Raw genomic sequence first — 27,185 nt, 5'->3', positions numbered from 1 at the left:
TTCAAAATTAAGTCTTAGGTCCTTCGGATGAACTTTGAAGCCCTTATTGATTTTTCCCTAACCTGTATTTTCCTCGTTGGAGTGGAAGAGCCTTTCTCGGATTCTTCTGAGACTGTGAATCTCTTCGCAACGTCGTATATCGTTGATCTTGGGTACTCGAAAAATTTTATAATTTCGGTTTGTGTTTTCCCGGCGCGAAGGGTTTTTTATAATCGTCGCTCTTCTATTGTACTCCGTGCTTGGCTTGGTGAACTCAGCTATTTTGAGGTTATAAAAGTTATGTCTTATTGAGATATATATATATATATATAGTTAATTTTAGCACCAACTAGCGCCTAACGAATTCTAACATAACGGAAACTTCGAATTCAATTTTGTCTGGATTCTAACGGCGCATCGTGTCGATACAGAACAAGTTGAAACAATTGGACTAGGACCTTTTATTACATTTTCTGTATTCTCTTGATACATTTACTTTACAGACTATTACTTATTTCAGTCACTAAAGAACAGTTTGAATGGAAATAACATTTTATCTTTCAATGCTTTAAAAAATTACGTTTCGAAATTCTTTAGCGCGAGAAAACCATATATATTCTATGACTATGACATCTATGTTGTCAAAATGTTGGAAAAAGATTATACAAAATTATGGAGAGTATTCTTTATAATCATTTTAGAATACAATTTTTCTGCAGTAGAATGTAATTGCTACGTAAAATAAATGTACATTGCATAGATTAATACGTTTTATTTATTTATTATATTAGGTTGTTTCGAAAATCCGTTTCAAGTTTTTTATGTAAATTCAGAATTTAATATTTAACTCAAAAAGTATCTTTATTGAAGCAAATGTGTATCGTTTTGTTTAGTAACCTTGGTCCATTTCTTGGATAATTGCCCTGGCTTCAAAACAAAGGTTTCTTTTTTGGCAAAGAATTGATTGAGATGAATTTTTCCAAAGACTCGAATTTTTTGCTCCGAAGAAATTTTTCAAAGCGAGATAGTAATTCTATCTAGTAATTAGATGGGGCAAAGTTAGTAGGATACGGATGATGAGGAAGAACGTCCCATTCGAAATCCAGCAGCTTTCTATGGATAGACATCACGACATGAGGCCTAACGTTATCATGGTGAAAGACAGCTCCACGCCTGTTGACTATTTCGGGGCATTTTCATGAGATGGCGTGCTTTCAATACGTCCAGCTGGAGGTTGTATTTTACGTGTTGATGATCTCATTCGGCTGAAGAAACTCATAATACATGCCTTTAAAATCCCACTAGATACTCTGAAAAACCTTCTTTGGGTGAACCTACTTAGTCACTTAGTGTTTGGATAGACTGTTTGCTGTTTTTTTTCTCTCAACTATTTCTTCATGTTTGGGAGCAAAGAAGTCACTACGGGCTAGATCAGATGAGTAGGAAAAGGTGAGAGACAATTCGGTGTGTTGTCCTGGTGAAAAAACATTTTGTTCTTCTTCAAATTCTTCTTCCATTCTTTCGCAATTTTTTCCTCCAAACGCTCCAATAATGATAATTAATATCTACCAGTGTTAGTTCATCCTTTTTGAAGATAATCGATGAACAATATGCCATGATTATCAGAAGCAGTCGGCCTATAATCTTTCTGGCCGAATAGAACATTTCTACTTTCTTTGAATTGTCTTTGATTTGTCTGGTGAAGTCCACTGTTCCTTGATTTCATATGTGTAGTGATGAATTCATGTTTCGTCACGAATCGATGCAAGAAATCCTTTACATCTCGTTTGAACCGATCTAAATTCTCTTTGGAAATATTATACAGTGCCTATCAAAAGTTCCGGGCCACCTAAATAATTTTTGAATGGTTTGAAATGTAGGATTGAAATTTATAGAGACACAATGGGATCACAAAGTCTATTATTTAACCACAAAACACCCACCTCCACACCCCCGGGGGACGGGGGGAGGGCGGAGCTAAAAAATCTTAAATAGCATATAGAGTTGAATGAGGACTCGTTCGAAAGGGCTTTCCGAGACGAAAACAACGCGAAGGCCGAGGTCTCGCCGAGGTCTCTACGATTTTTTTTCGCAGAGTTATGATCATTTGAACAGTTCTATTGAAATCTTGCGATAGCGAGAGCCCACGCTGACAACAGAAGAAAGATAAGCGGTCTGTTCTTTTTAGCTGCACTACTGAACTGGTGCAATAAGTTAAAGTGAGAAAAAATATAGTTGTCTCATTCTAACTTATTGCACTAGTTCCGCAATGCAGCTGAAAAGAACAGACCAAATGTTTCACGCGGGCATGCGCGTTCCTGAACACACACACACACACACACACACACACACACACACACACACGCACACGCACACGCACACGCACAATTTCAAGTAATCAAGTAAACAAAATAAAATAAGTATTTGATAATATTATCGTAATAACGTCGTGTATACTAAATGCATTTTAGGTCTAATGTCAATGAACGCGACATCCATCGTGCAGTCAACTTTCTCTCACAAATCTTCATGTAATATTTTGAACAGGCTTTCCGAAAAGATGCCTGCAGCATCTATTATCTTTCTGACTTTCAGTCTTCGATTATTCAATACGATATTGATGCACTTTGTTGATTATTTTCCCAGTTGTTGTAATTTTTAGTCGAACTGGACGCTTATTATCAAACACTTAACGGCTTAATGCTTAAACTCGACAACCTAAACTTTAATCGTTAAAAACGAAGGAGTATCGTAAATGTGAGAGTTATTGTAAACAAAATCCAACTTGATTTTGATTTCCATTGAGATTTTTCCTTTTACATTTAAATATTTAACCATGGAAGGATATTTGATTTTTTCCATCATTGAAAAATACACAATGTGACGACAAATGAAAGTATATAGTCCAAAGCCTTCTGAATACGGTTGCCAAGTTGCATAAATTTCCGTTGAGTTCTCGCTGACAAAGGAAGTGCACGAAGTGACAATCGCGAATAGCTATATATTACCTATTATTGGAAAGGTTTAGACTAGCAGACTTTACCTGTACAATAGTTCGCTTGAATAGCGCTTCCATGTAACAGAGGGCGCTATATGTAATATAAGTTATATAGGGTGAGGAAAAGTCAAACAAGACATTTTTGAAAAGTTTCATACAAAAGTTGTAGGATTTTAAATGACGTATTACATAGCAGTATTAGTATGACCTTGAGTAGCGTTGTCAAGGCCACCTTGAATTTTTTAAGTGGAACTCCCATTTTTTATTACATATTGTTGTAGCTCACCTCGAGAGCTTTTCAAAACACTGTGACAAAGTATTTTTTTATATATTATCTATTATATAGGATACTGTCTCCAAATATTGGATTTTGCAAGGGTTTATTAACGCTAAATCACGTGGTATCTTTCGTGTCATGTTATATCGTACTGTTTGACATATATTCGATATCTCGCAGATATAATCAACAAGTCTCCGCAGGATGATCATATTCGCGACATATAACCCATCGAACAAATAATAATTATAATAACCGTATCGAATGTTCAATCGCATCAAACGAAATGTTGTCGCCTTGTACTCACTCTTCTCCTCCTTGCTCTTTCTCGCCAGGCTGCTTCGAATCGGTGACCTAGATCTCTTTGACTGTAAGAATTATCCACATCTTATAAATAGGCGATTGAAGGCGTTTCTCGAGTGGGCCTGAGAATGAGTAGTATAGGACATAGGAGCCGCAAGGCGGAGGGAGACGATGTCTGAGAGGCCTAAGAGGCAGCACCGCCGCTCTGCGGAGAAGATGTACTAGCCGCAGGGGAGATGAATAAGTGCTTTAGAAAATGGCAGCAACTTCATATCTTCACAATCTCTGTCGATGTTCGCATCTTGCAGCCCTTGAGGGGACTCTATAAATGTCTAATATTGTGTTTTTTTTTTTCAAATCACACGTTCGAACTCATGTACTAGAAACATTGCACCATAAAAGTAAGACGTACGTAGCAATAAAATCTATTTGTTAGCAAGGTAAGACAGTTTTGCTGATGCGAAAATTTAAGATGGAACAGCAGTCATATTAAAGAAAGGATCAGCGTGCGAGTTTTTTTGTCGGTGCACGAAAATCGGTGAAATTATAAATCGCATTTCGTTGTGCACATGTACAACAGCAATGTATTACAACAATGTACATATGAACAAATTGAATATGGCGATAGATATGAGTATATTGAACTTTGAACACTGAATCTTGAATCTTGTCGCTAGGTACAATAGCCGTCATATAATTGTAGATTAGGTCATTTTGAACAAAAAAGTCCTTTACCATTTTAATACCAAATAAGTACACAAATTTTCAAGTTATCAATTAAAAGGGCCTCTACATGTGATCATTTTCAATCATTAATAATTTAATGACTATTGCGATTTTTGCAAAATGGTATTTGACTTTTCTTCTCAGCTCGATCTGATTAATCTCCTGATAAATTTTGCAAAATGGTACTTGACTTTTCTTCTTAGTTTGATGCGGTTAATCTTCACAATTTTTCGTTTCCAAAAGATCCCGGACACTGTATATACAGAGTGTCTCAGAACAATAGTACCAGAATTCCTGGAGGCGCAGAATGGATAAAGGCAAACAAAGAAGTCCCATGCCATTTTGTGATATTCGCAATATTCGCAATTATTGAGTTATTAATTACAGAAATCTAAGGAGTGAGCGCGCATTGAGATGGATGATTGGAGAAACATTTTAGCCACTCGAGCAATAGCACGGCGCGCAGTGATAGACAACGCGCTGCTAGTTGGCTATGCACTAGTATTATTTCGCCGCTCCTACATTTCGCCGCACGTCGATAACAGTTGCTAAATCGACTAGGTCGCGCTATGGCTCGAGCGGCTGCAATGCTCGTCCAATATCATTTCTGCGCGCACTCACTCGTCAGATTTCTGCAATTAAAAGCTCGATAATTATTGGGAATATCGCAAAACGATATTGGACTTTTTTGTTCGCCTTAATTCGTCCTACACCTTTACGAACTATGATATCATTGTCCTAGGACACCCTGTATGTAGGGTAGCCCATCAAAAACAAAATATGCGTACCTATTTTATAAATAGAATAGGATACGACACACACACAAAGCTTATATATGGATTGAACGGGTCAAAATAAATAGAATAGTCTTATCATTTTCCAAACAATTGTGAAATTTTGAGTTATTAGTGAAATAAAATATCAAATCAGTTCATGCGATGCAGTAGAGCAGCGTGTTTGCGTAAAAAATGGCTAATTGCAGGATCACCTCTTAGCAGCAATCAATATTGGATGATAACGAAAGGTAGGGAAATATATAAGTAGCGCGTAGACATAAGAAGCGCGTAGACAAGAAAATCACGACTAATACGGCTGAAATGAGGAGGAGCTCCATCATGCATAAAGTACATGTTTTGTCTAATCATCAGCGGAACATTTTCTAACAGAATAGGAAGATGGTTTTCTAAGAAATCTATGCACACAAGCGCTGTAAGATTTGGTGGAAGAAAATAGGGTTCTATTAAATAATCACCGATGATGCCGGCCCATACATTAACAGAAAACTTTTGCTGGTGACGAGATGGAACGATTTTGTATGGATTATTATCTGCCCAGATGTGTTCATTGTGAAAATTAACAATCCTATCTCTGGTAAACTGTGCCTCATCCGTAAACAGCACTGCAGGAGTAAAGTTAGGATTGGCATCCTTACGTATGAACCACTGGCAGAATGTATATCGTTGAGGGAAATCCCTTGATAATAAGGCTTGAACATGGCTGTACATGGTATGGATGTAAAAGTTGCTCATGCAATACATTCCAGACCAGAAAATATTTAACAGATAGTTAGGTTCTTCATCTATTCTTTCCATCATCAACCCACAAAATTCAATGCGTCTATCAAAATCATCATCACTTAGCTCTTGCACGAGATGGAATGTAAAACATCATGAAGGATTGTAAAACATCTAATGATTTTTTTGGATTTGTTGCTGATGCAGGTCTACCTGATATTGCACGATTTTTCACACTACCAGTTTCCTCAAAACGCTTTATTGTTCTCTCAACAATAGATTTTGAAATGGCAGTATCTTGATCACGAAATGTTTCATTAAAAAGCTGCTTTACATCATTATATGACCTTAATTGATCACCCCATCCTCTCATCATCAGAAGAGATATGCGTTTTCGCTTTGAAAGACGCAGCATATTGACAAGCGGAAGATCTAGTCAAAGCGAATCAATTAATACTTGGATCAATTCAAAGCTTTTCTAAAGACAATGCTGAAGAATAATGACTGAATGAAATGCAAGTGACGACAGCTAATGCTGTTTCTTAACTGTTGCTCGAATTTGAAAATCGAAATATTTAATATTCCTTTCACTTTGTATTTTAAGAGGAAGTCGAAATCGCGCAGGCGTGCAACCTCCACGTGGTACACCTTGGATAATGCTAATGCCGGCGGTACTGTAACTTTTAAATCTTGTAACTCGTAAAATACTTAACGAAGAAACATTTAGTTATAGTGTTTTAGAAGGCCCTCGAGATAAACAAGACAAGAATATGTAATGAAAAATAGGGGGTTCCTTTTAAGAAAGATGACCTTCACGTGACTTTGACAACGTTATTCAAGATCATACTGATATTGCTGTGTAATGCGTTACTTGAAACCCTACAACTTTTGTCTGAAACGGTTTTTCATAAAAATTATATTTTTCGATATATTTCGGGGTCCCGGTATTTTTTCCTTACCTTCTATAGAACACATCAAAGTGAGTAATAAGACCATTACCATTTTGGAAACAAATGTCGAATTGTTGGAACGAAAATCTTGAGTTATTAACGAATGAAAATAAAAGAACTAGCGTGCACGATGTAATGCGACAACTTCTGGCGGCGTAATCGCATGAAAAATGAATTATCGTGCAATTTACTTTTAGTACCAGTTAGTATTGGGCGGCGACGAAAAGAGAAAGAAAAGGTGCAAGCGGCGTATAGATAATTGTTAGTCATAATCATTTGATACTGATCGCTGTTAGAAGATACCAGCGCGGCCAGACATTTTCCATACAATCACACCGATAAAGTTCGGTCCATTGTATCGCACTCTGATTTGCCAATCTCTTTTTGTTAATAACTTAAAATTTTGTGATACTGCTTACAAAATGATAGCGATTCTATCAGATTGACATGTTTTATGTGCACGCGAATGTTTGTACGGTTTGTGTTTGATATTCTGTATACACGCATGCAACACACACACACACACACATGCACACGCACACATACACACGCACGCACGCACGCACGCACACATACACACACACGCACGCACGCACGTACGCATGCACGCACGCACGCACGCACGCACGCACGCACGCACGCACGCACGCACGCACGCGCACGCGCACGCGCGCGCGCACGCACACGCACACGCACACGCACACGCACACGCACACGCACACGCACACGCACAATTAATATAGGTGAAGCACAAGAATTTACTATTCGATAGTCTTTTGTACCGATACTGTTATTAATGCGGCTTAACGTAATATGACAATCATATTGAAGTTCACTGATTATTGTTATTATGTTGGTAGGAATTGGACTATTGTCGGGACTGCCGGGCAATCACCATCGCAGATCTATGAATAGGGTACATTAATTCTTATATTATTTTTTGCCTTCACATATTTTATTCCTTACGCTTGAATTTTCTTCTATTTCTACTTTTACTACTGTAATTTTTCTATGTAATACCTCTTAGCAAATCACTTTATACATATCATTGACCAGCCACCAACTCGTCTCTCTCTCTCTCTCTCTCTCTCTCTCTCTTTTTCTCTCTCTCTCTCTCTCTCTTTCTCTCCCTCCCTCTCTCTCTCTTTCTCTTTTTCTCTCTCTCTCTCTCTCTCTCTCTCCCTCTCTTTCTCTTCCTCTCTTTCTCTCTCTCTCTCTTTCTTCATATATACATGCGTGTATGTGCATGCGCGTGCGCGCATGTGCGTACTTGTGTGGTGTGTCTGTATGTATGTGGTGTGTCTGTATGTATGTATGTGTGTATTTGTGTGTATGTTGTGTATGTACAGGGTGTCTGACGCAAACCGTATCATTGCTCGTGTACATATAGAAACCATTAAATTGACTAATAGGACCGTTACTATTTTGCAAATTATTAAAAATTTTTCATTGCAAAATTCTGAGTTATTAGCGAAAAAAAGAGTAATGAACTAGCGCGATGTTATAAGATGAACTCGGTCTTATTAGAAATAACTGAACGTGATTATCTCCGATTATCTCTTAATAGCAATTGATATTATTGACAGCGAAACATGATTGACAGTTAAAAGAGCCTTTAAATGTGATCATTTTCAATCATTAATAACTTAATAACTATTGCGATTTAATAACTATTGCTATTGTCACAAAATGGGTGACTTGACTTTTTCCTCAGTTTAATATAATTAATCTTCACAATTTTTCGTTTCCAAATGATCCCGGACATGCTGTACATATTTTCTAATATATAATATAAAATGCTTTGTATTTTTACTTTTCGAAGACCTTACCTTAATATTTTTGTATCTATTGTGTGTGTGTGTGTGTGTGTTTATGATGAAGAATTTAATTAGTGAAAAAGAATGTAAACATATATTCTACTATAATATATTTTGTAAATGCATTTATTCACACGGACAGAAATGAAAATTTATCAATTTTTGTCCACATTCTGTTGCATAAATGTATTAAAAAGGAAAATGAAGGATTATTAAAATGCATTTACTTTATAAGGAATTTTATATTTTATGTCGAAAAATATCAGAAGAGAAATATCTGAAGATAAACTCATTTTTCTTGTAATCTTATTTTAGTATCTTTTTAAAAATGAAATTACGTGTCAAATCAATTTGTATTAAATTAATACTAATTATACTAAATGATTTATACTAAATGAATTATACTAAATGAATTATACTAATTGAATTATATTAAATATACTATAATGATATATCATAAAATCATATTAAAACTGTTATTTTATGCAGAAAACAAAAATTAATTTTGAAATTTCTTAACGTGTTCAACAAGTAATCGTATAAAGTAATCGTTTTGATTATATATGATATATTGAATATCCTTGTACGAACGATTTTTTTCTATGAATTTTGCAAATTGCATTCGATACTTTACACATATAAATGTATATCATCTTTTATTTTAATCCCTATCTTCTCTATTATGTTATGTGTGAACTTCTTAGGAACTTCTCACATAAGTATGCATGTTTCGATAGTTATTTATTTTTCGTTTTTCTGTCAACTTTTCTGTCATTGGACATTCTTTTTGACATTGCTGATTTTCTCTTTTATCATTATGTTGAGTTCAATGTACCAAACTGATAACGTATAAATTTGTAATATGCATCTCATATTATTATTTTATCCCGTGTAATGCATGTGCGTTCGAAACATTATACCATTGCCGATTGATAATATTTTCTCAATCGTTGTACTTATTCTTAATTACACAGGCCGACAAAATTTTACGAAACTCCAGACCCTGAGATCAAACTATACTTTCCCGAAAGTTTTCGGTCCGCTGAATCCGAATCCGGCAGCGGAATTGCTCCATCACATTAGGTTTTCGAGATATCCTAATCTGAAAGTGCAAAAAACACAGTTTTTTGCTATATTCGGGGTTATATTACAACGTGAATTAATTTTTCTCTACAAAACTCGTTACAGTATCTGAAAGTACTACTCTTCGCCTTCAAAATGCATTTTGAATTTTTCATATATCTTATTTCTTCTCGGAGATATCGTCCGTTGAAATTTTTTAGTTTGGCGTTTTCGTTACTACCTTACAAAAAAAAAGAAGTTAATCCGGCAGGTGAAAGTTGTTTAATTATATGTTTTTTGGGACGCTGAATCCGAATTCGTTGTCGGTTCAACCCCATGACCATCAGGTCATGGTTTGTCCCTAACCTCAAAAAAGATTTTCGAATTCGCCTTTTTTTGATCAATTAGGCAGACAAGAGTTATATATTCTCATGTTTTTCGAGTAGCTGAATTTGAAATTGCAGTCTGAATATATTCAGACGTCCCAAAAAACATATAATTACACAACTTTCACCTGCCGGATTAACTTCTTTTTTTTTTGTAAGGTAGTAACGAAAACGCCAAACTAAAAAATTTCAACGGACGATATCTTCGAGAAGAAATAAGATATATGAAAAATTCAAAATGCATTTTGAAGGCGAAGAGTAGTACTTTCAGATACTGTAACGAGTTTTGTAGAGAAAAATTAATTCACGTTGTAATATAACCCCGAATATAGCGAAAAACTGTGCTTTTTGCACTTTCAGATTAGAATATCTTGAAAACCTGATGTGATGGAGCAATTCCGCTGCCGGATTCGGATTCAGCGGACCGAAAACCTTCGGGAAAGTATAGTCTTGTCTCAGGGTTTTAAAAATGTCGGCCTGTGTTATTTTTTTTCCAAGCGTGCATATATAGAGTACGTGTGTAACAGAGGATAGTGCGTGCGTGCCTATGTATGTGAGAATATATGTACATGAAGGGGTGGGTGGAGATATAATATGTATGCATGTGCGTACACGTATGTATGCGCACATAGGATTGGAAAATAATACGTTACATTATACGATGTTGCCGATTTATTTACTTTTCTGAGTAATGACTTGGTAATGAAGATATTTTTCATTAATTAAGATAACGCTAACACAATCATATACATAATCGTAAAAAGTAATAATAATGAATATAATCATCACCTTTATCATTATTTTCCTCATATAGAATATATATACATACAATGGATAATGAAATGTAGGAAGATTTTAAAAACAGACAAAAGGAATAATAGAATTTGTAACGAACTGTTAGATTTTTAAAAACAGTAGAGAAAAACAAAATATATTTCAAAATAAATACGAATAGTATTAACCACAGATATTTTTCTCAAGGAATTGTAAGCAACGGTAAGAAATTACTTTTAAAATGTAACTTTTTTCAATTCTGGATACACGTGCCTATGCGGACTATGTATGCGTGTGTGCATGTGTGCGTTCGTGCGTCTGCCTTGCGTAGGCGTGAGTGTGAGCATATGCGTGAGGATGAGCGTGTGCGTGAGGTTGAGCGTGTGAAAGAGTGTGTGCGTGTGCGCGCACGCACGCATGTATGTGTATATATATGTGAAATTAGGTAAGGCTAAGGTAAGTTTCATATTAGCGTCTGTATGGTTTCTAGTTTTGCAAACATTTCTTCGCTTCTGCTTCTTCTGTCTAGTTTTTAATACTATAATTAACGAAATATTAACGAAATCAACGATGAATGTTTCCGCGACGATAATAAATGTCATTGCAAAATCAAGAAATTTTATTTTTCAGTTAGTTTATACTTGTAAATTGTTTATACTTGTAAATTGATAACGATGATTGAAATATTCTTGGAAGCAGTCAGATATATTACAAAAAGAAGAAAAAATAAAAGTAAAAAAGTAATTACGTATAACATGTAACAAAAGTAGTATTGCAAATGGATAATTTATTTATCAAATTTATTATATCACTGTATCATTAACTTATTTATTTGCAAATATTCAGATGTTTCATTGAGTAATAGTAGGGGTAACTAATTCTTCTTTAAACCAACTTTTCATTTCCTCGTTATCTTAATCCGCTGAAAGAAGCACTTTTACAACGCTTTATAATGCACAAGTTTGTTACATAATTGGTTTGTTATATACTGCATACTTATATAACTAAAAAGGTTAATTTTCTAAAATGTCATTTGTTTTCATTATTTCTAACTTGAAAATAATTCTACCCGATATTTCCCGATATTTGAATAGATAAGTTTAAACGGAAGAGATAAATTTACTAAAATTGAGATGAAAGTGTCAATTAAGAAAATTAATGCATCTTATTGATTTAAAAAATTATGATATTGATATGTTATTCGCATGACATACTTTTATTTATTGCTTACGCTATTAAACTAACACGAATTTGAATGAGTTTAGCAGCGTAAAATAGTGTTGGTTGAATTTGGCAAATACATACAGTAACCTGTTTTGATTTTCGAGTTATTCTAATAATCCAGATTGCTCGAATATCAATCATTGTTATAGAACTATCTATTTTTTTCTTACTTATCTTATATCACGATATTTCCTTTTTATTAAGGAACTGAAAATGTATTTTATTCAGAGACGCTCGTATTAAAAATCATTACAATGGCTAGTATCAGTATGCACAAATCTCTCTTTCTCTCTCTTATTTACTGTTTCTATCATTTTCTGTATATCTTCACTTTGATATTTTAAGCTTTAGCTATATTTATGTTATTCATTTATTTTTCAGGTTTACCATAAATGTGCTTCATTATTAAATATTTTTTATATACTTACGCTTTATTACGTTTTGTTATTCTTTTAAATTTCTAACTGGAATTTCGCGCTCCGATCGTATATTTTGGATTGGTTCTACTGTCAAAACTGTCTGAAATCAAAACTTTCGTCGTTTATCAACTCTACCAATGTGACAGATTACATTAATTATATCAACGTTAATTAAAACGATGTTGATTAATATATCCGTTACTACCGTGATCAAAAAGTATCCGAACTTTATTGTCACATTGTTCGATAGTCAAAAGCGATACGGTGGTTATGTTGGATGAAGCTGAGCCGCAATCATATCCTATTATCCCCTTTATGGCGGGAAGATATAAGGGAGAATAAGCAGAATAATCCCGCGATGCATCTGAAAATTGTGATTATTCTAATCATTCGGCTTTATTCTTATTTACTGGAACAATGTAAGATATCCGAAGCCTATTAGGATGAACGATACTGCTGTTCTTTTTCAATTTGATTTTGACATTATTTCTGTTTATTATTTCTAATACTTCGTGTGGCCCAGGACCATATTGGTCTCCGAATTTTCCGGGCTTTTAACAAGAAGACATAATCTCCCGGTTTAAAAGTCTGAGGATTAATTTCTTATCGTAATAACCTTTAGACTTTATTTTGGCGTTTGTCAAATTGTCATTTGCTTGTAATTGCATCTTGTGTAGTCAAGTGAATAGTTGTATCAGGTAATCATCATATGTTTTTATTTTGTTTCGTTTTTATTTCGAATAACGGTTCGTTTGATGGCATTCTCGCGGGTCTACCGAAAACTAATTCGTATGGTGTATGTTTAGTGCCTTCATGTATGCAAGTAATTGTAATTTTGTATCGCTAAATCTACCCATTCGCCCCATTCCTTTTCATTGGTTGCGTATTGTTTCAAATATTCTCCTAGTGCATGGTGAGCTCTTTTCAAGGAACCGTTTGATTGTGGGTGGAAGGCAGTTGTACGAAACCTTCGTATTCTATAGTATTTTGCTAATTTTCTTATTAAATCGCTGATAGAATTTCTTCCTTGGTCGGTGAGCACGGCTTTAAATGGTCCAAAAATAGCGATAAATCTCTTCACGAATTTGTCAGCTATCATTGCAGCAGTTTGGTCCGGTAATGGTACGGCTAAGCTGAATTTACTTGGTTGATCTTGCATTGTGAGAATATACTCGTTACCACTTTTAGTACGTGGCAACGTACTACTATATCTATGGCAACGCCTACTATATCTATGGCAATTTTATCGAATGTCCATCCTGGAGTATCCATTATTACCATGGGTTGTTTAGTTTTTACCCGGACCAATTTCTTTAATTGGCATTGCAGACATTGTCGAATATGACGTCGGACGTCTGATTTCAGATTTTCCCAGTAATAATTCTGACGTATTCTCTTATATGTTTTAGTTACCCCTCTGTGACCTCCTACTGGAGTGCAATGCATTTTCTGAAGTATCGCTTTGCGTATATCTCCTGGTGGATATTTGATCAAGCCTTTGCAAATAATTATTCGTACGGCTGAATCCAAAAATTCTGTCTGAAATTTAGTCTTGATATTGTTCCATGGTACATTCAGAATATGTTGGCTCTTGGCTACACTTATACTTGCGAGATTCATGCGCTCAGCAGTCTGCCGTAAATTGGTTATTGCTTGTGTTATATTTTTTAATATCATAATTGGACCTTCCTTCTGATCTTCGCTAATATAATGTGATATCTCTTGTTTCTTTTTATAAATTTTGCGATGCTTATTGATAGATTTGTAATTTTCGACATTTCTTGTCTTTCAAATAATTTATTTCCTCCATCATCCACATGATTCCCTGAAATATCTGTAAAATATAGCAAATTATCTTTACGTAGGAAATGTAAATCCCTGGAGTCAATCAGATTGCAGTCTTTGCTTTGTGATTTCATATTAATTGTTGCAAGTAGTTCGCAATCATTGTCTTCTTCGTGGTTTCTTCGGGCGGTAGGTTCCGTTTCTTTGGTTCTATGAATTTTCCATATGATTTGGCTGTTTGCGTCAGCTGTTTTGCTTGACTTCGGGTCATAATAGCCCAAGAGGCTTCGGTAAGTCCCTGTGCAGAATCCTTTCATTCAGTGTTCGTAAATTCAGATATATGGACCAAGGCCTTCACTGTTTGTTTTTCGGTGATTCCATTGTTTCTTCGCCGGTCGGGGGCGAAATATCCCCGAGAGAATCCTCAGTTTGTGCGCAGTCGTTGGAAGGATGTGTGACGCGAGCGTTCTCTTCATTTGATTTCTCAATATGTGGGTGATTATCTGAGAGTGAGATGTCTCCTTCGTGTAATTCTTCAATGTCGCTGTCTTCTTCAAGAAGGCGTTGGATAATTTCTGCGTCCTTTGGATCATTTGGATTTAATTTGCTTCTTGTATTTATCATTTTGCAGTTCTTTGAAGGTGAGTCAATAGGATTCCGTGACAATGCATCCTCATTTATATTAGTTTTACCGGCCTTATAAACTACATTATAATCGTACTCGGATAATTTCAATCTCCATCGAAATATTTGCATGTTCGCATCCTGAGCGTTCTTAAACCACATCAGAGGTTTATGATCTGTTACAAGAGTAAATGTTCTTCCGTATAAGTACGGTCTAAAATGCTTAACACAATATATTATTGCTAAAGCTTCCTTTTCGTAGGTATCGTATTTTACTGCATTATCACTCAGGGTACGAGATGCGTAAGCTATAGGTCGATCTTTATTAATAACTCCTTGAGATAGGATTCCGCCTATGGCATAACCGGATGCGTCGGTTGTTAAAATAAATGATTTGGAGAAATCGGGGTATTGCAGAACAGGTTCCTTACATAATTCGTTTTTCAGTATTGCGAGTGATTGTTGTTGTTCTAATCCCCATTGGAAAAGTATTTCCCTTTTTAATAGTTGTGTTAAAGGTCTTGATAATTTAGAAAATTCAAGAATAAATCTTCTGTAATATCCTGCTAATCCCAAAAATTGTTTAATATTTTTTGGTGTTTTCGGTATTGGAATACAGCTTCTAGTTTTTTAGAATCCGGTTTCACTCCTCCATTGCTAATCACATGACCTAAATAATTGACTTCTCTGCTTAAAAATTGACATTTGTCGGGTTGTAATTTTAAATTAGCTTCTTTGAGTTGTTGTATTAATTTTTCGAATTTACGTTTGTGTTCTTCTAGAGATGATGCGTATATTACAATATCGTCCAAGTAAACAAATGCTTCTTGTCCTTGTATTTCCGATAAAACTATGTCCATTAATCGCTGGAAAGTTGCAGGAGCGTTTTTTAATCCGAAAGGCATACGATTAAACTCATAATGTCCAAAAGGAGTAATAAACGCGGTTTTATGCCTATCGCGAGGATCCATTTCAGTTTGATGGAATCCTGAAGCTAAATCAAACACAGAAAAATATGGAGCTCCACCGAGTTGATCTAGGATGTCGATTATATTAGGTAACGGATAAGCGTCTCCAATAGTCTTATCATTTAATAAACGAAAATCCAATACCATACGCCATCGCTTATTACCTAATTGATCTGCCTTTTTTGGTACAATCCAAATTGGAGTATTATACGGCGATTGAGAAGGTCGAATAATACTATTTGCTAATAGTTCTTGTACTTGTTTATTAATTTCTTGTTTATGAACTTAAGGAAATCTATATTGTTTTGTATTAATTGGATATTCGCCTATAGTTGGTATGCGATGTTACAGTACGTGCGTCGAAGTCAGTTGTTCTCCAGGTAAATGGAAGCAATCTTGATGAAATTGTATTAATGCAGCTATGTTACTAATTTCCTTTCTATTTAAATGTTTAAAATCCATTAGGTCAAATGGTCTGTCTAACCGTTCGTCATTATGATTGTCGGTTGAGTTTATTTGGAGAACGTTTATATGCAACATTGAATTAATGAAATCATTATTGAGACAAGTGGCAGTATCTACTCGTATATCGCACTGTTATTTCGTTCCGTCGGACCGTTGAGTCGTTTCAATATTTCGTTCGTCCGTCAAAAATTCGTCTGCTGCAGACTTACCAGCATTTGTAGTTGAGGCTGGGAGAGCTAAAACTGTCGTAATATTATTAGAAGAATGATTATATTTAAATTCAGTTGCATTATTTCGGTTAAAAGATTAAAGACTCCTGGTTACGAGGGAAAATTGAAAGATCAATTACTGGCACACAGTTAGTATCATTTATAATATTTTCATTCCTATCTATATAATTCTCATTATATTTTTTAATTTTTTGAGTTTTAACGTTTTCATAAAAACGGCGCACGATCGCCGACAGCTCCTCGTCTACGGAGCTCTGCAAGGCAGACACGGAGGAACTGAGCGCTCCGCCGGAGCTCTCGCCGAGCACCACCCAACCTAACAGCGTTCGGAGCACGATGGGCTCGCCCGGATCGCCCTTCCGCACACCCTCCTGCAGCAGAAAAGAGAATGCCTCCGCTCCCAGGATGAGATCCATCGTTCCCTGCCTCAAGAAGTCGGGATCGGTCAGATCAAGGTTACGGGGGTGAGGCCAAGACCGACCAGAGACACAATATCTCTGCCCGTAGGAGGTGAGCTTAGACAGAACGTGTCGACAGACGCCTCGACCGTCATCACGGGCGCACCACTGCGAGCGAGCAAGGTCACGTCGACGCGTCCGTGCACCGATCCGGAGCGCATGCCCCCAACACCGACTATGTTCAGCGACGCGGGCCTCCACGCGGCAGTCGCAGACACTGAGCGAGGGCCTCGCTAACCAAGGAGGTCTCGGTCGGAGCCGGGATCGAGAAGCACCCGAGCGAGTTGGTGAGCTCCGAGGCAATCCACAACTTTGACACGCGCGGTAGCAAGCAACCCGCCAAGCCCGCCAAGCTCCCGGAACGGACTCCGAGCGACGTGAATTGTTGCACTGGACCCGCCTTCGACGCATCCTGCTCTCGCTGGGCGGCATGCATCGTGCAGCGAGCTGTGATGACGTTCCGAACAATACACACACGCTTTGACAAAAGTGCACGAGCCGAGAGCGTGTCGACCCAAGCCCATTCAGGCACAAGCTATGCTTGTCCGCGACATCTCTACGCTCCGAGGCCGATCGCGATTTGTACTTCTCACAGAATAGCACGTAGTGTTGTTTCGGACACAAGGGACAGCGCCCGCGGACCGACTTCTGGGGTTTCGCGTGAAGCACCCGTGCCGTGCGTCCCTGTCTCGCAGAGCCGTGCTCGGACCTGCCGGCGGACAGCGCCTCCAGAGCTCGCATCTTGCGCTCCATGAACTTGAAGAGCTCTTCAACGTACGTCGGTGGAGTCGAGGAGCCTCCGACGTGGTTCTCCCACTCGCGTCGAGTTCGACCGTCCGGAAGATCCACCACCAGGTGGATGAAGAGGTCGATGCAGCCGGAGATCGGCCGTCCGACTCCCTCCAACGAACCAACAGCGCTCAACGTCCCGTGGAAGATTTTCCGCAAGTCTGCGGCGGAGTCAGACTTCATCTTCGGAATAGCGAGGAATGTGTTAAAGAACGCGGACGAGCACGCGAATGTTCTCGTAGTGACGAGTAAGCACAACCCAGGCACGATTGAAGTTATCGCTCGTGATAGCCATATTTCGAATCAGCTGCTCCGCATCACCTCTCACGCACGTTTTGAGATAGTGCAGCTTCTCTACGTCGCTCAAAGCTCCATCTGACACTACCAAGGAGTGAAACAAATCCCTGAACGCAGGCCAGTCCGGATACTTGCCGGAGAATTGGCGGCAGTTGGATCCGTGGCAACGATGCCCGAGAGCACTGACCTTCGGACAAGCAGCTCGGAGCGGCGTTCGATTCCGACTTCTTCGGCGAATACGACTGCAGGAGATCGAGCAGCAGAGCTCGCTGCTGCAGGTAGGTATCCTCCACCTGTCCGAGGACGTTCGTTCTGGAATAATCGTGAGCCTGGAGCTCGGCATGGTACCGAGTACGCAGCTGGTCATGCTGGTCTTCGAATTTCTTCTACTTTTTCTCCCACTGGAGGAGGCTGAGCGTCAACTGCATCAAGGACTTTGTAAGTCTAGCGACTCCAACCTTGCGGAGATTATCGTGGGTGCGAGCAATGCGCCCACTCAATTCCGCTTGCGCGCTGATCAACGCCTCCATCGTCGCCCGAGGTTGACACTATGCACTTAGTGGGCTGTTCACCCCACACTCACTACCTTTAGAAAAATGCCAGTGCGCAAGCAACGCGAAGAAAATCCGGCTCGAAGGACCAACTATGTTGCAAGTGAGGGTCAAAAAAAAGGAGAGTCATCTCGACACGAATAAAATAACAAAACAATCGTTTATTTTAACAGCGCGACGAAGCGCTCAATAATATCGTAGGCTTGCTAATGAGCGCTAATGAGCTAATTAAATCGCCACAGACCAGCGGATTCACTTTTCGCGGAAATGCACGCGATGGTGTGATCGAGACGTACCTAGAAATCTGTCTGGTGAACGCTTCCTGGGAAGAATGTCCGTCTCCAAAAGCCCAAGCAGTCTCAGTCGGTTAGCACGTGCACATCGAGCACATGGGCCCCGGCGATTGGTCCACGTCGCTGACACCGCTGCGAGAATCTAACGTCAAGATCAGCTGTGTATACACAGTAAAATAGCACATTGTCATATTGCCGACAAAACGCCAAGTTTACCTACATGCGAGATTCACATGTACACGAGGTAAACACACATAAATTAAAAAATTTCATATTTTTCGAAAACTTAAATATACCATTACATAGAACATAAAATACCATTAAACTTTCATCTAATCATTTTTTCATACATCTCATAGTTTAGAACATATTTCCAAAAAACGAAAAAATCCGTTATTTTCGAGGAGTGTTTCCAACCTCTAAACGTGGAGATACGCAGATAAAGAAAGATGACCTAATTATTTTTTGCTGCTCTACAACATATCCAAAGCCCACCTAAATCGGTGAGGGACAATTCCGACGGTTTACTTGTAAGTGAAAATGTGACTATTTCTATTATACTCAAAATAAACAATTCTTTTTACGATGATTAACAATTAAATTACATATCTTTATATTTTACTTCTATAAAAAAATGTTAAACATTTTTTTTAATTTATCATTTTATTCTATTTATTGATAAATATTTTAATAAACAAAAATATATTATTAATATTTCAATCGTCGGGAAATGTTTAAGTACTGAGACGTTTACCTTATGTGTAGAGAAAGAACACTAACGAATTTATTAAAATATATTATTTTTCTTATATGCTCACAAACATAAGTACGAGTATCTTTTTCTATCTCTTTTATCTTACTTATTATTATTCTTTTATTTTATATTTTCTGCTGTAATATTTTCTCCTATGATGCACGTATTCATATATACTATAGCTATATATTCTTATCTTGAGCTACAGCATTGGAGTTTCGTCGCTGGCACAAAAATTCATCAGCGTATGAATTATTTGAATATTATATGGTTATCGCTATTTTTCATTTTCTTTGTGATGATCGGTACGGCATCTAAAACTACTAAAAGAGAAGAAAGAGAGAGAGAGAGAGAGAGAGAGAGAGAGAGAGAGAGAGAGAGAGAGAGAGAGAGAGAGAGAGAGAGAGGGAGAGAGTAAAAGAGAGGGGAGGGAGGAAAGAAATATCTTATCCTAAAATTATCCTTAAATCTTTCTTTAATTATCTTTTAACTCTTCAACTTTTCTTAACCTTTCGTTTGTTTCTTTATTGATGCAGTTGCCACGGAATTGAAAATCGGCATGCTGCGAAGCAAGAGAAGCGTCCGTCGCAGAAGCTCGAAACGTCCTGGCCTTTTTGCTTGTAAGTCCAATTTTTTTACTTTTCCTGATTGCGACGATGTAATAGCGAGACAGGATTGTCTATCATAAGACTCCCTTTCAAACATATAGAGGAAACATATATAGAAAACAAATTTATATTTTACCATTATTTTTTTCTCGCTTATTAGTCGAATGCGACACATATTCCAGTCAGTGAACCACAATGTTGATTTGACTTAAATTCGACGTAAAAACAATTGACATGTTGAATTGAATAGAGGTCGATTTTGAATAGAGGACGATATCGATACGTATGATTTTCCACTTTTTGCAATGTATATCATTTATTTTAACTGCCTGTAACTGTTTATTACTAACAGTCAATAATAAATCAATCATAACGTTTTATCGTCGTTTCAAATATTTTTTCAATGAATTATGTCTGTCTAAGTTACCAACAGTGATGGGTAAGATACATTCCAAATATATCTCAATACAGATACAGATACATGTATGTGATCTGTATGCATTTGCTTCTCGTATATTACTAACATTCAAGATGTTACCATAATGCTAAGAATTTATTAGTATGTGATCGATTTAATTAACCGTAACACTATATAACAAGTGATATCTATCTTTTTTTATATATAGGACGTCCGGTAATTAGCTACCAACCCGAAGTATGAAGGTAGATTGGGTTAAATTGAAAATAAAAGTAAAATACAATTTTACAAGAATCGCAATAATTATCAAGTTGTTAATGACAGAAATCTGACGAATGAGCGCGCGCCGAGATCTCAGGCCATAGTGCGGCCCAGTCGACCTAACAACTGTTGGCGGCATGCGGTGAGATAAAACACGAATAGCAGCACGTTGTCCTTCCCTTCGCCGCGCACCGGCAACAGCTGCTGCATCAACTGGGCCGCGTTGTGACCCGAGTGGCTGCGACGCTTCAATTATACAGATCTGCAAAATTTCAAAAACTTCATGCGTATTCGAATTCAAAGGCTATTTCCTTCGTAATTTTGTCCGCTGAATACGAATCCGGCCTTAGAATTTTTTTAACACGTCAGGTTTTCGAGATAATTAGGTTTAGGTAGTCAAAAAATGTCAATTTTGACTATATTCAACCGATTATTGCTAACAAAGTAATTTTTTTTTCAACAAATTTACTAACGGCATCTTAATATACTATTCATCTTTTTTAAAATGACAGTAAAATTTCCTAGAAAATTTTCACTATGTGAACAATGATGTTTAGTTGGTATATAGTATTATAAAAATAACTTCTAAATAATCCTATTTTTGTGCTTTCATAAATAAATTTATCAATTTATGTTATGCTAGAGAAATAGACTGTCACATAATGTCTATAATATGCGTGAAAAAAATTAGCCCCCTACTTTTGAGATAACAAAGATTTGAATGTTGTGCTGAATTGTGCTAAGTTTGTGCTACATTGTGCCAGAATAATAAAGTTGAAATTTAAAAAATACTCTCAAAAAATGAAAAAAACGATTTCTTTTACTAGTCCCGCACTTTTTGATTTTCGAAATTATAAGACCTGTATTAGGTTGTACTAGGTTGTGCTAACATTGTGCCAAAACATTACTTCTTAAAAATTACAACAAAAAAAGCTATGATAAAAAAACGATTTCGAGCAAAAAACACAAATATGATGATTATTTTGCTCCCTGTTAACAATAGCGCGTATAATTATAAATCTTAACTGTGCTAGCCTGGCACAACTCAGCACAACCCGCAGTTTCGCCAGCGCAACGATATAAAGGGTATATACTTTATTCTTGGTGCCACTCTTCGTGAAACAACTGAAAGTTCAAAAAGTCTGCTTCTAGTTATTATGTGGATATAATATTGTATATCTGAGTTGTGCTAGGCTAGCACAACTCAGCACAACCCGCAGTTTCGCCAGCACAATGACACAAAGGGTACTTTAAGTTTCAGACAAAAGTTATTAAGATTAATTGGTAGAAAAAGTTGGTATTAATAAAAAATTGAGATTTCTATTTAAGAAATGTAATAATTAGTAAATATCTCGAAAGTGGCGCCATCTATAAACAAAATTATATAGTTGCTATGTCTCCTTTGAAGCTATACAACTTTTTGTCTGAAACATTTTTCCCTAAAATGACGCGTTTACAAAAATGTCGAGTGGTACGGGTGGTCTGTGACAGCCGTGTATATTATTTGTTAGAGCGAATTTTGCATACAAAAAGAACGCCTTCAACTTAAATTAAAGCGAAAATCTAAACTGTCTTCAGCTAATTTAGCTAATATACGAGTTTGCAATAGCTTCAAGGTTTACGCAAAAGCTTTCCAGGGCATTCGATTATTGGATGATAGATCGTCGGATCAGAACATGTTCTCCGGGTTTTAGACGAAAATTAACGACGACGCTATGTTTAGCGGGTCAAAATCCTCTGGAAATGATATGTTTTGTTCGTTCTCCACGATAGGCCAAAATCGACCCTTTTTACCCATTGTTCTTTTACAATCAACAGAGCAAATGTGTTATTGTTGTCTATTATTCAAACATAAGCTAATATAAGAAAAAATTAATTTCGGTATCCATCATCAATTGTATTGCGATAAATATTTTGCGTTATTCCTTGACTTTGTTTTGTCTCGAATTAAATACCGACTTTGTTGGATGTTTAGTCGGTTAGATTTATTCGTCGAGCAAATAAATTAGCCAATTGAACTTAATTAGCGCCGGATGGGGGAATGTTTGAAAAAGATTTGATATTTTAACCCATATATTTGACATGATTGTGCTCAGAAAAAACTAAAACTGGCTTAATTTTTTGTTTGTTTGATGAACTTAAAAATTGTTCTAAGTATGTTACCGACCGTTGATTACACAGTGCGGCTGAACATGTAACTATACACAGGAATCACTGTTGGATAACTATGACGACGATGAGTATGAAAAATGGAAACAACTCCAACTCTTTATGACACATGACAATGTAGATAGTCATTTGTTTCGACCTTCCCATTCGAAACGTCCATTTATTTTCATGGTGAATACTATTTCTTTCCCCGTTTCTGAACTGATACTGAAAAGTTATACGCAAAGTTGTTGCAAGAAATGTAGGGGTTGGTTGTAAGCGACGGTCGCGAAGTATAGTGGCAGATAGCTGAACCAGGGTGGAGCTTGCGCAATGGCGGCTAGTTATCGATATCAAAGAGAGAGAGAGAGAGAGAGAGAGAGAGAGAGAGGAGGGAAGGAAGGAGAGAAAGGCGAGTGACGAGTTCATGGCGCGTGTATATTTTTGTGTATACATTCGTCATAGGGATTCGTCATAGGTTAGAGGAGAAAAACGTGTGTCTGGTGAACAGGTCTGGTGTCTGCGCTCCTTCTCGCCCAGGGAAGGCGCAGTAGGCGAAAACAGATTTTGTTCGTAATGTGTGGCAAAGGCAGCTTTCGGTAGTGAACAGTTTACTAGTAGTGCGAATGTACATATCATGAGTCTCTGTGCGCCTGGCAAATCGTGAGCGTTGTAAATCAACCAAAAAGTCCGAAATAAGCTCATTAGGACATTCCTTGAGGGATGATCACAATAGTCATGGAGTTTGATCGTTACTGGAGGATTGTGACTTTCGAAGATATGAAGATATGAAGGAATTATCCAGGAAAAGAAGCCAGGGAATCGCATCTAAGTGCGAATTTAGTGATAAAGGAATCGCGTTTTACTCGAAAAGTTCATCGGAGAGAAAGCACGATATGAGTATGTGACATGATACAAAGCACGATGATATGTGGCAGATAATGAATTGGAGACAATTGTGAGAGTGGTTTTTCGTGTCACAAACGGAGAATTACGATTGTCATTTATAGACGTTAGGAAACATATACACCATTAATAAGAACGTAATAAAAAATAAATGTGATGCCTCGTGAATGTGAATAACGTGCTATGCACATTAAAACTCGAAGAGAATCCGCGAGAAGAGTGAGGGAGCATGTAATATGCTGTAATATGCTGTGCGAGCGAGACAACACGTAGACGGTGTCTTCCAATCGATCGCTCGTGCTATCTTCCGTAAAATGGACGAGACGTTGGTAGTCTACATGGAGCGATCGTGAGAGATGTCAAGTCGGCCAGAGTGGATTTCGCTAATCGGAGTGAGTCGCGTCGGCATAGTCTTCGGCGTCGGCGTCGGCGTCGGCGCCGTCGGCGTCGGCGACACAGCGAAGTCGGGACGATGTCATTATCGATCTGAAAACAGGACAGGAGAGGAGGCTGATCGATCGTCGGTATCAATAGACTAGTGACTCTGCGAAACACTGGGTATAAAAGCATCGCGAGTCATTTGATCAATTGTTCGTTCGAGGAAACGCGATCTTCGGGTTACGTGCATCATCGACCAGCCGACTGACTGACTAAAAATCAATGATACGAATACGGTCATCGCTAACGTGTGTTGCGAGGGACTCAAGGCTTGGAGAGGATCCTCGGTGATAGGAGCCAATGGAAGTTGCCTTCTCCATCTGTAATTCACATGGTGCATTCTGAGGATGGATTTCTTATTTTTGTCTATCTAAGAAGCAGCACTTCTTGTTAGTACATGGTCTACGTCCTACTGTTCCTCAGTGTGTCTCGCACTGGTTGCACTACACGGAACAAATGAACTTGAATATCCGTTGCAAATAGTGAGAAGTCATATAGAATTGCGAAAGGGTGACATGGAGTCATTGTGGACAGGAAAGATTGTTGCTTGGAGTTTACTTATGTATGATATTATTGTAACTGGCATTATTGAGATCGTACAGGGAACATTCGGGGGACTGTTCAGTAATCCGGCAGTTCGATATATCGGCGGCAGTTAATGACGTTGACATTCTAATTTTATCCGAGATATATTGTACATGACGATCACTGATGGTGGAGGATTCGCGTTTTTCGCCTGACTCGTCGTCGCTCGTAGACGACGGGCCACGTTTCTGCGACAACAATGCCGCGGCCAATCGATATGTTCAACGATATGTAGAAAATTTCGCCTTTCTAAACGCGCCTTCCTGCCACGGTTCGATGTAATAAGGATAGTATTATATATGAGGTACACGTCGCTGCCGCTATATGGTACCGGCGATATATCATATATATATATATATATATATATGTGCGTATGTTACATATGTGGCACCGATATGTCGTTCTCAAATCTAATTTTTTGCCATCGGCCTATAAACCGAGCTTCTTGATTTTATCGTGATCGAGCCGCACGCGGATTTCGACAGGCAATAACGGCCTACGCTCAACCTTTTTCGAACTTTGGACTTTTCTACGCGGACGGTTGTGGATTTTATATTCGGGACAAAACTGGTGACACAGAGAACCGCATAGGCTTTTGATATCCCACTGTACGTAATTGAGATTTTAACCCGTATAATCATCGGGCATCAGCATTGATTATTGCAGTTGTTGTGAGAAACTGTCGCTGATCGACTGTTGGAAGACACTTCATTTTATAGTTACTTGTAATATTAACAAAGAAACTGAAATTTTGGACAGGACGAGAGGTCGGAACTGTGATGAGAATTGTAAAGTGTTAGAAAGATATATTATCCGTGGGCTAGAACAAAAAATTTTCAGTGACGTGTACAGAGCCAGACATATATTGCGGAACTCGAGAGAATGACGCACGACGGATAGCGGTTCATACCGATGGCACTAATGAGAAACGTGAGACCGCTTCGTTGCGAAAGATACAGGAGTATGAGAGGCATAAAAACTCGATTGGATACTATCGATGAAGAACGGTGGTAATCAACAGTCAAGATTTCTGTCGAGCTACAACGATGTGTAGGACGATGTGCAGAACGATTGAGAATCAAAATCGTTCGAAAGTGAGAGTCTTCGAAACATATTGTGCGTGAAAACCACTATACGAGAGACGGATTTTCAATCCGTCGAGATTGCACCACGTCTCTGTTCGTCGAATTCTTCCGAGCCAGCTGAGAATACGAGGGTCTCTCGTGTTCGGTTATGCGCATGTCCAGTGCCTTGACAACCAGAACGCCTATATATCCTCATCGGTGTTGCGAAGTTGCATCGGGGAAGCAACACACATATCAAAGTTTTGCCGCGTGTTCGCGATAAAGTCAGCGCGCGCCTCGTCCATTGGCGAGGAGACACTACTGGCGAGTCCGTTGGGACAACGGAAATAAGAACCGAGTGTAAACACGTGGTGGACGGAAAGAAGGAAGGACTTCCTTTCGTGCGAAGTGCAGCGTCGGAAACGCGGAAAATATGTGAACAGCATGCATTGGTAACAACGGAACCGTCGTACGGTCCCTTCCGCCATTAGTAATCGAGAAAAAAGAGGCTGTGTTGTTACATTCGTATCAGAGCTTAACGCACGAGCGCAAGCGCGAGCGCGCTTCATTGTTGATTTTATCTTTTTTTGTTTTATACCGTGGAAATTCGGCTGTGTTGTTATTTATAGTCAGAGAGCTTAATACTTGGCGTATTAACTTAACGTGATAACGTATGTTCGTAAGTATCGTTCGTTCAGTAACCTGAATCAAGAAACAAGAAAGCCACAAGTCACACAAATTCACGAATAAAAATAAGGAAGAAAAAAGAAGCAAAGTTCCTCGATATATTTTTGCTACGTCCTTCCTAATTTACTTCGCCGTTTGCGAGCGAAACGATCGGCCGACTGACTGACCAAATCAACCGAGTTCACGAAAACATGACTGCACATTAACAAACATCTCTCTCCGTTCCCATTTGATCTACGACTGCTGAATCAGTGAAAGAAAGAGAAAAATTCGAAGGACTGACGTGTTTTCGCGCAACCTGGCTCCATTAACCGTCGAACAACGAAAACTCGCGAAAACTTTCGTTATTCGTCGTCGGGATCGAGAACCGTATCCGGACACAGCATCATCTCTATCTTTCTCTCTCCTCGTCGTCATCGTTGCGATC

The 27,185-nt window shown here is 38.0% G+C and overlaps 1 protein-coding gene across 12 annotated transcripts in view; it reads left to right on the top strand.

The window, feature by feature from the left end:
• Ih (hyperpolarization activated cyclic nucleotide gated potassium channel Ih) overlaps positions 1 to 27,185 on the top strand; it is a 215,757-nt gene that overhangs the window by 7,473 nt on the left and 181,099 nt on the right. For 11 of the 12 annotated variants that reach the window (XM_025296918.1, XM_025296915.1, XM_025296917.1 and 8 more), the window contains exon 2: positions 20,180 to 20,263. In XM_025296918.1, the coding sequence (XP_025152703.1) occupies positions 20,180 to 20,263 (84 nt within the window). Of the gene's footprint in view, positions 1 to 20,179; positions 20,264 to 23,480 lie in introns of those variants that run through there. The other variant, XM_025296914.1, reaches the window with a different exon arrangement.

The sequence above is a fragment of the Harpegnathos saltator genome, unplaced genomic scaffold (genome assembly GCF_003227715.2).
Source record: "Harpegnathos saltator strain DR-91 unplaced genomic scaffold, Hsal_v8.6 scaffold160, whole genome shotgun sequence".
Lineage (NCBI taxonomy): Eukaryota > Metazoa > Arthropoda > Insecta > Hymenoptera > Formicidae > Harpegnathos > Harpegnathos saltator.
This window is presented reverse-complemented; position numbering and strand designations above follow the sequence as displayed.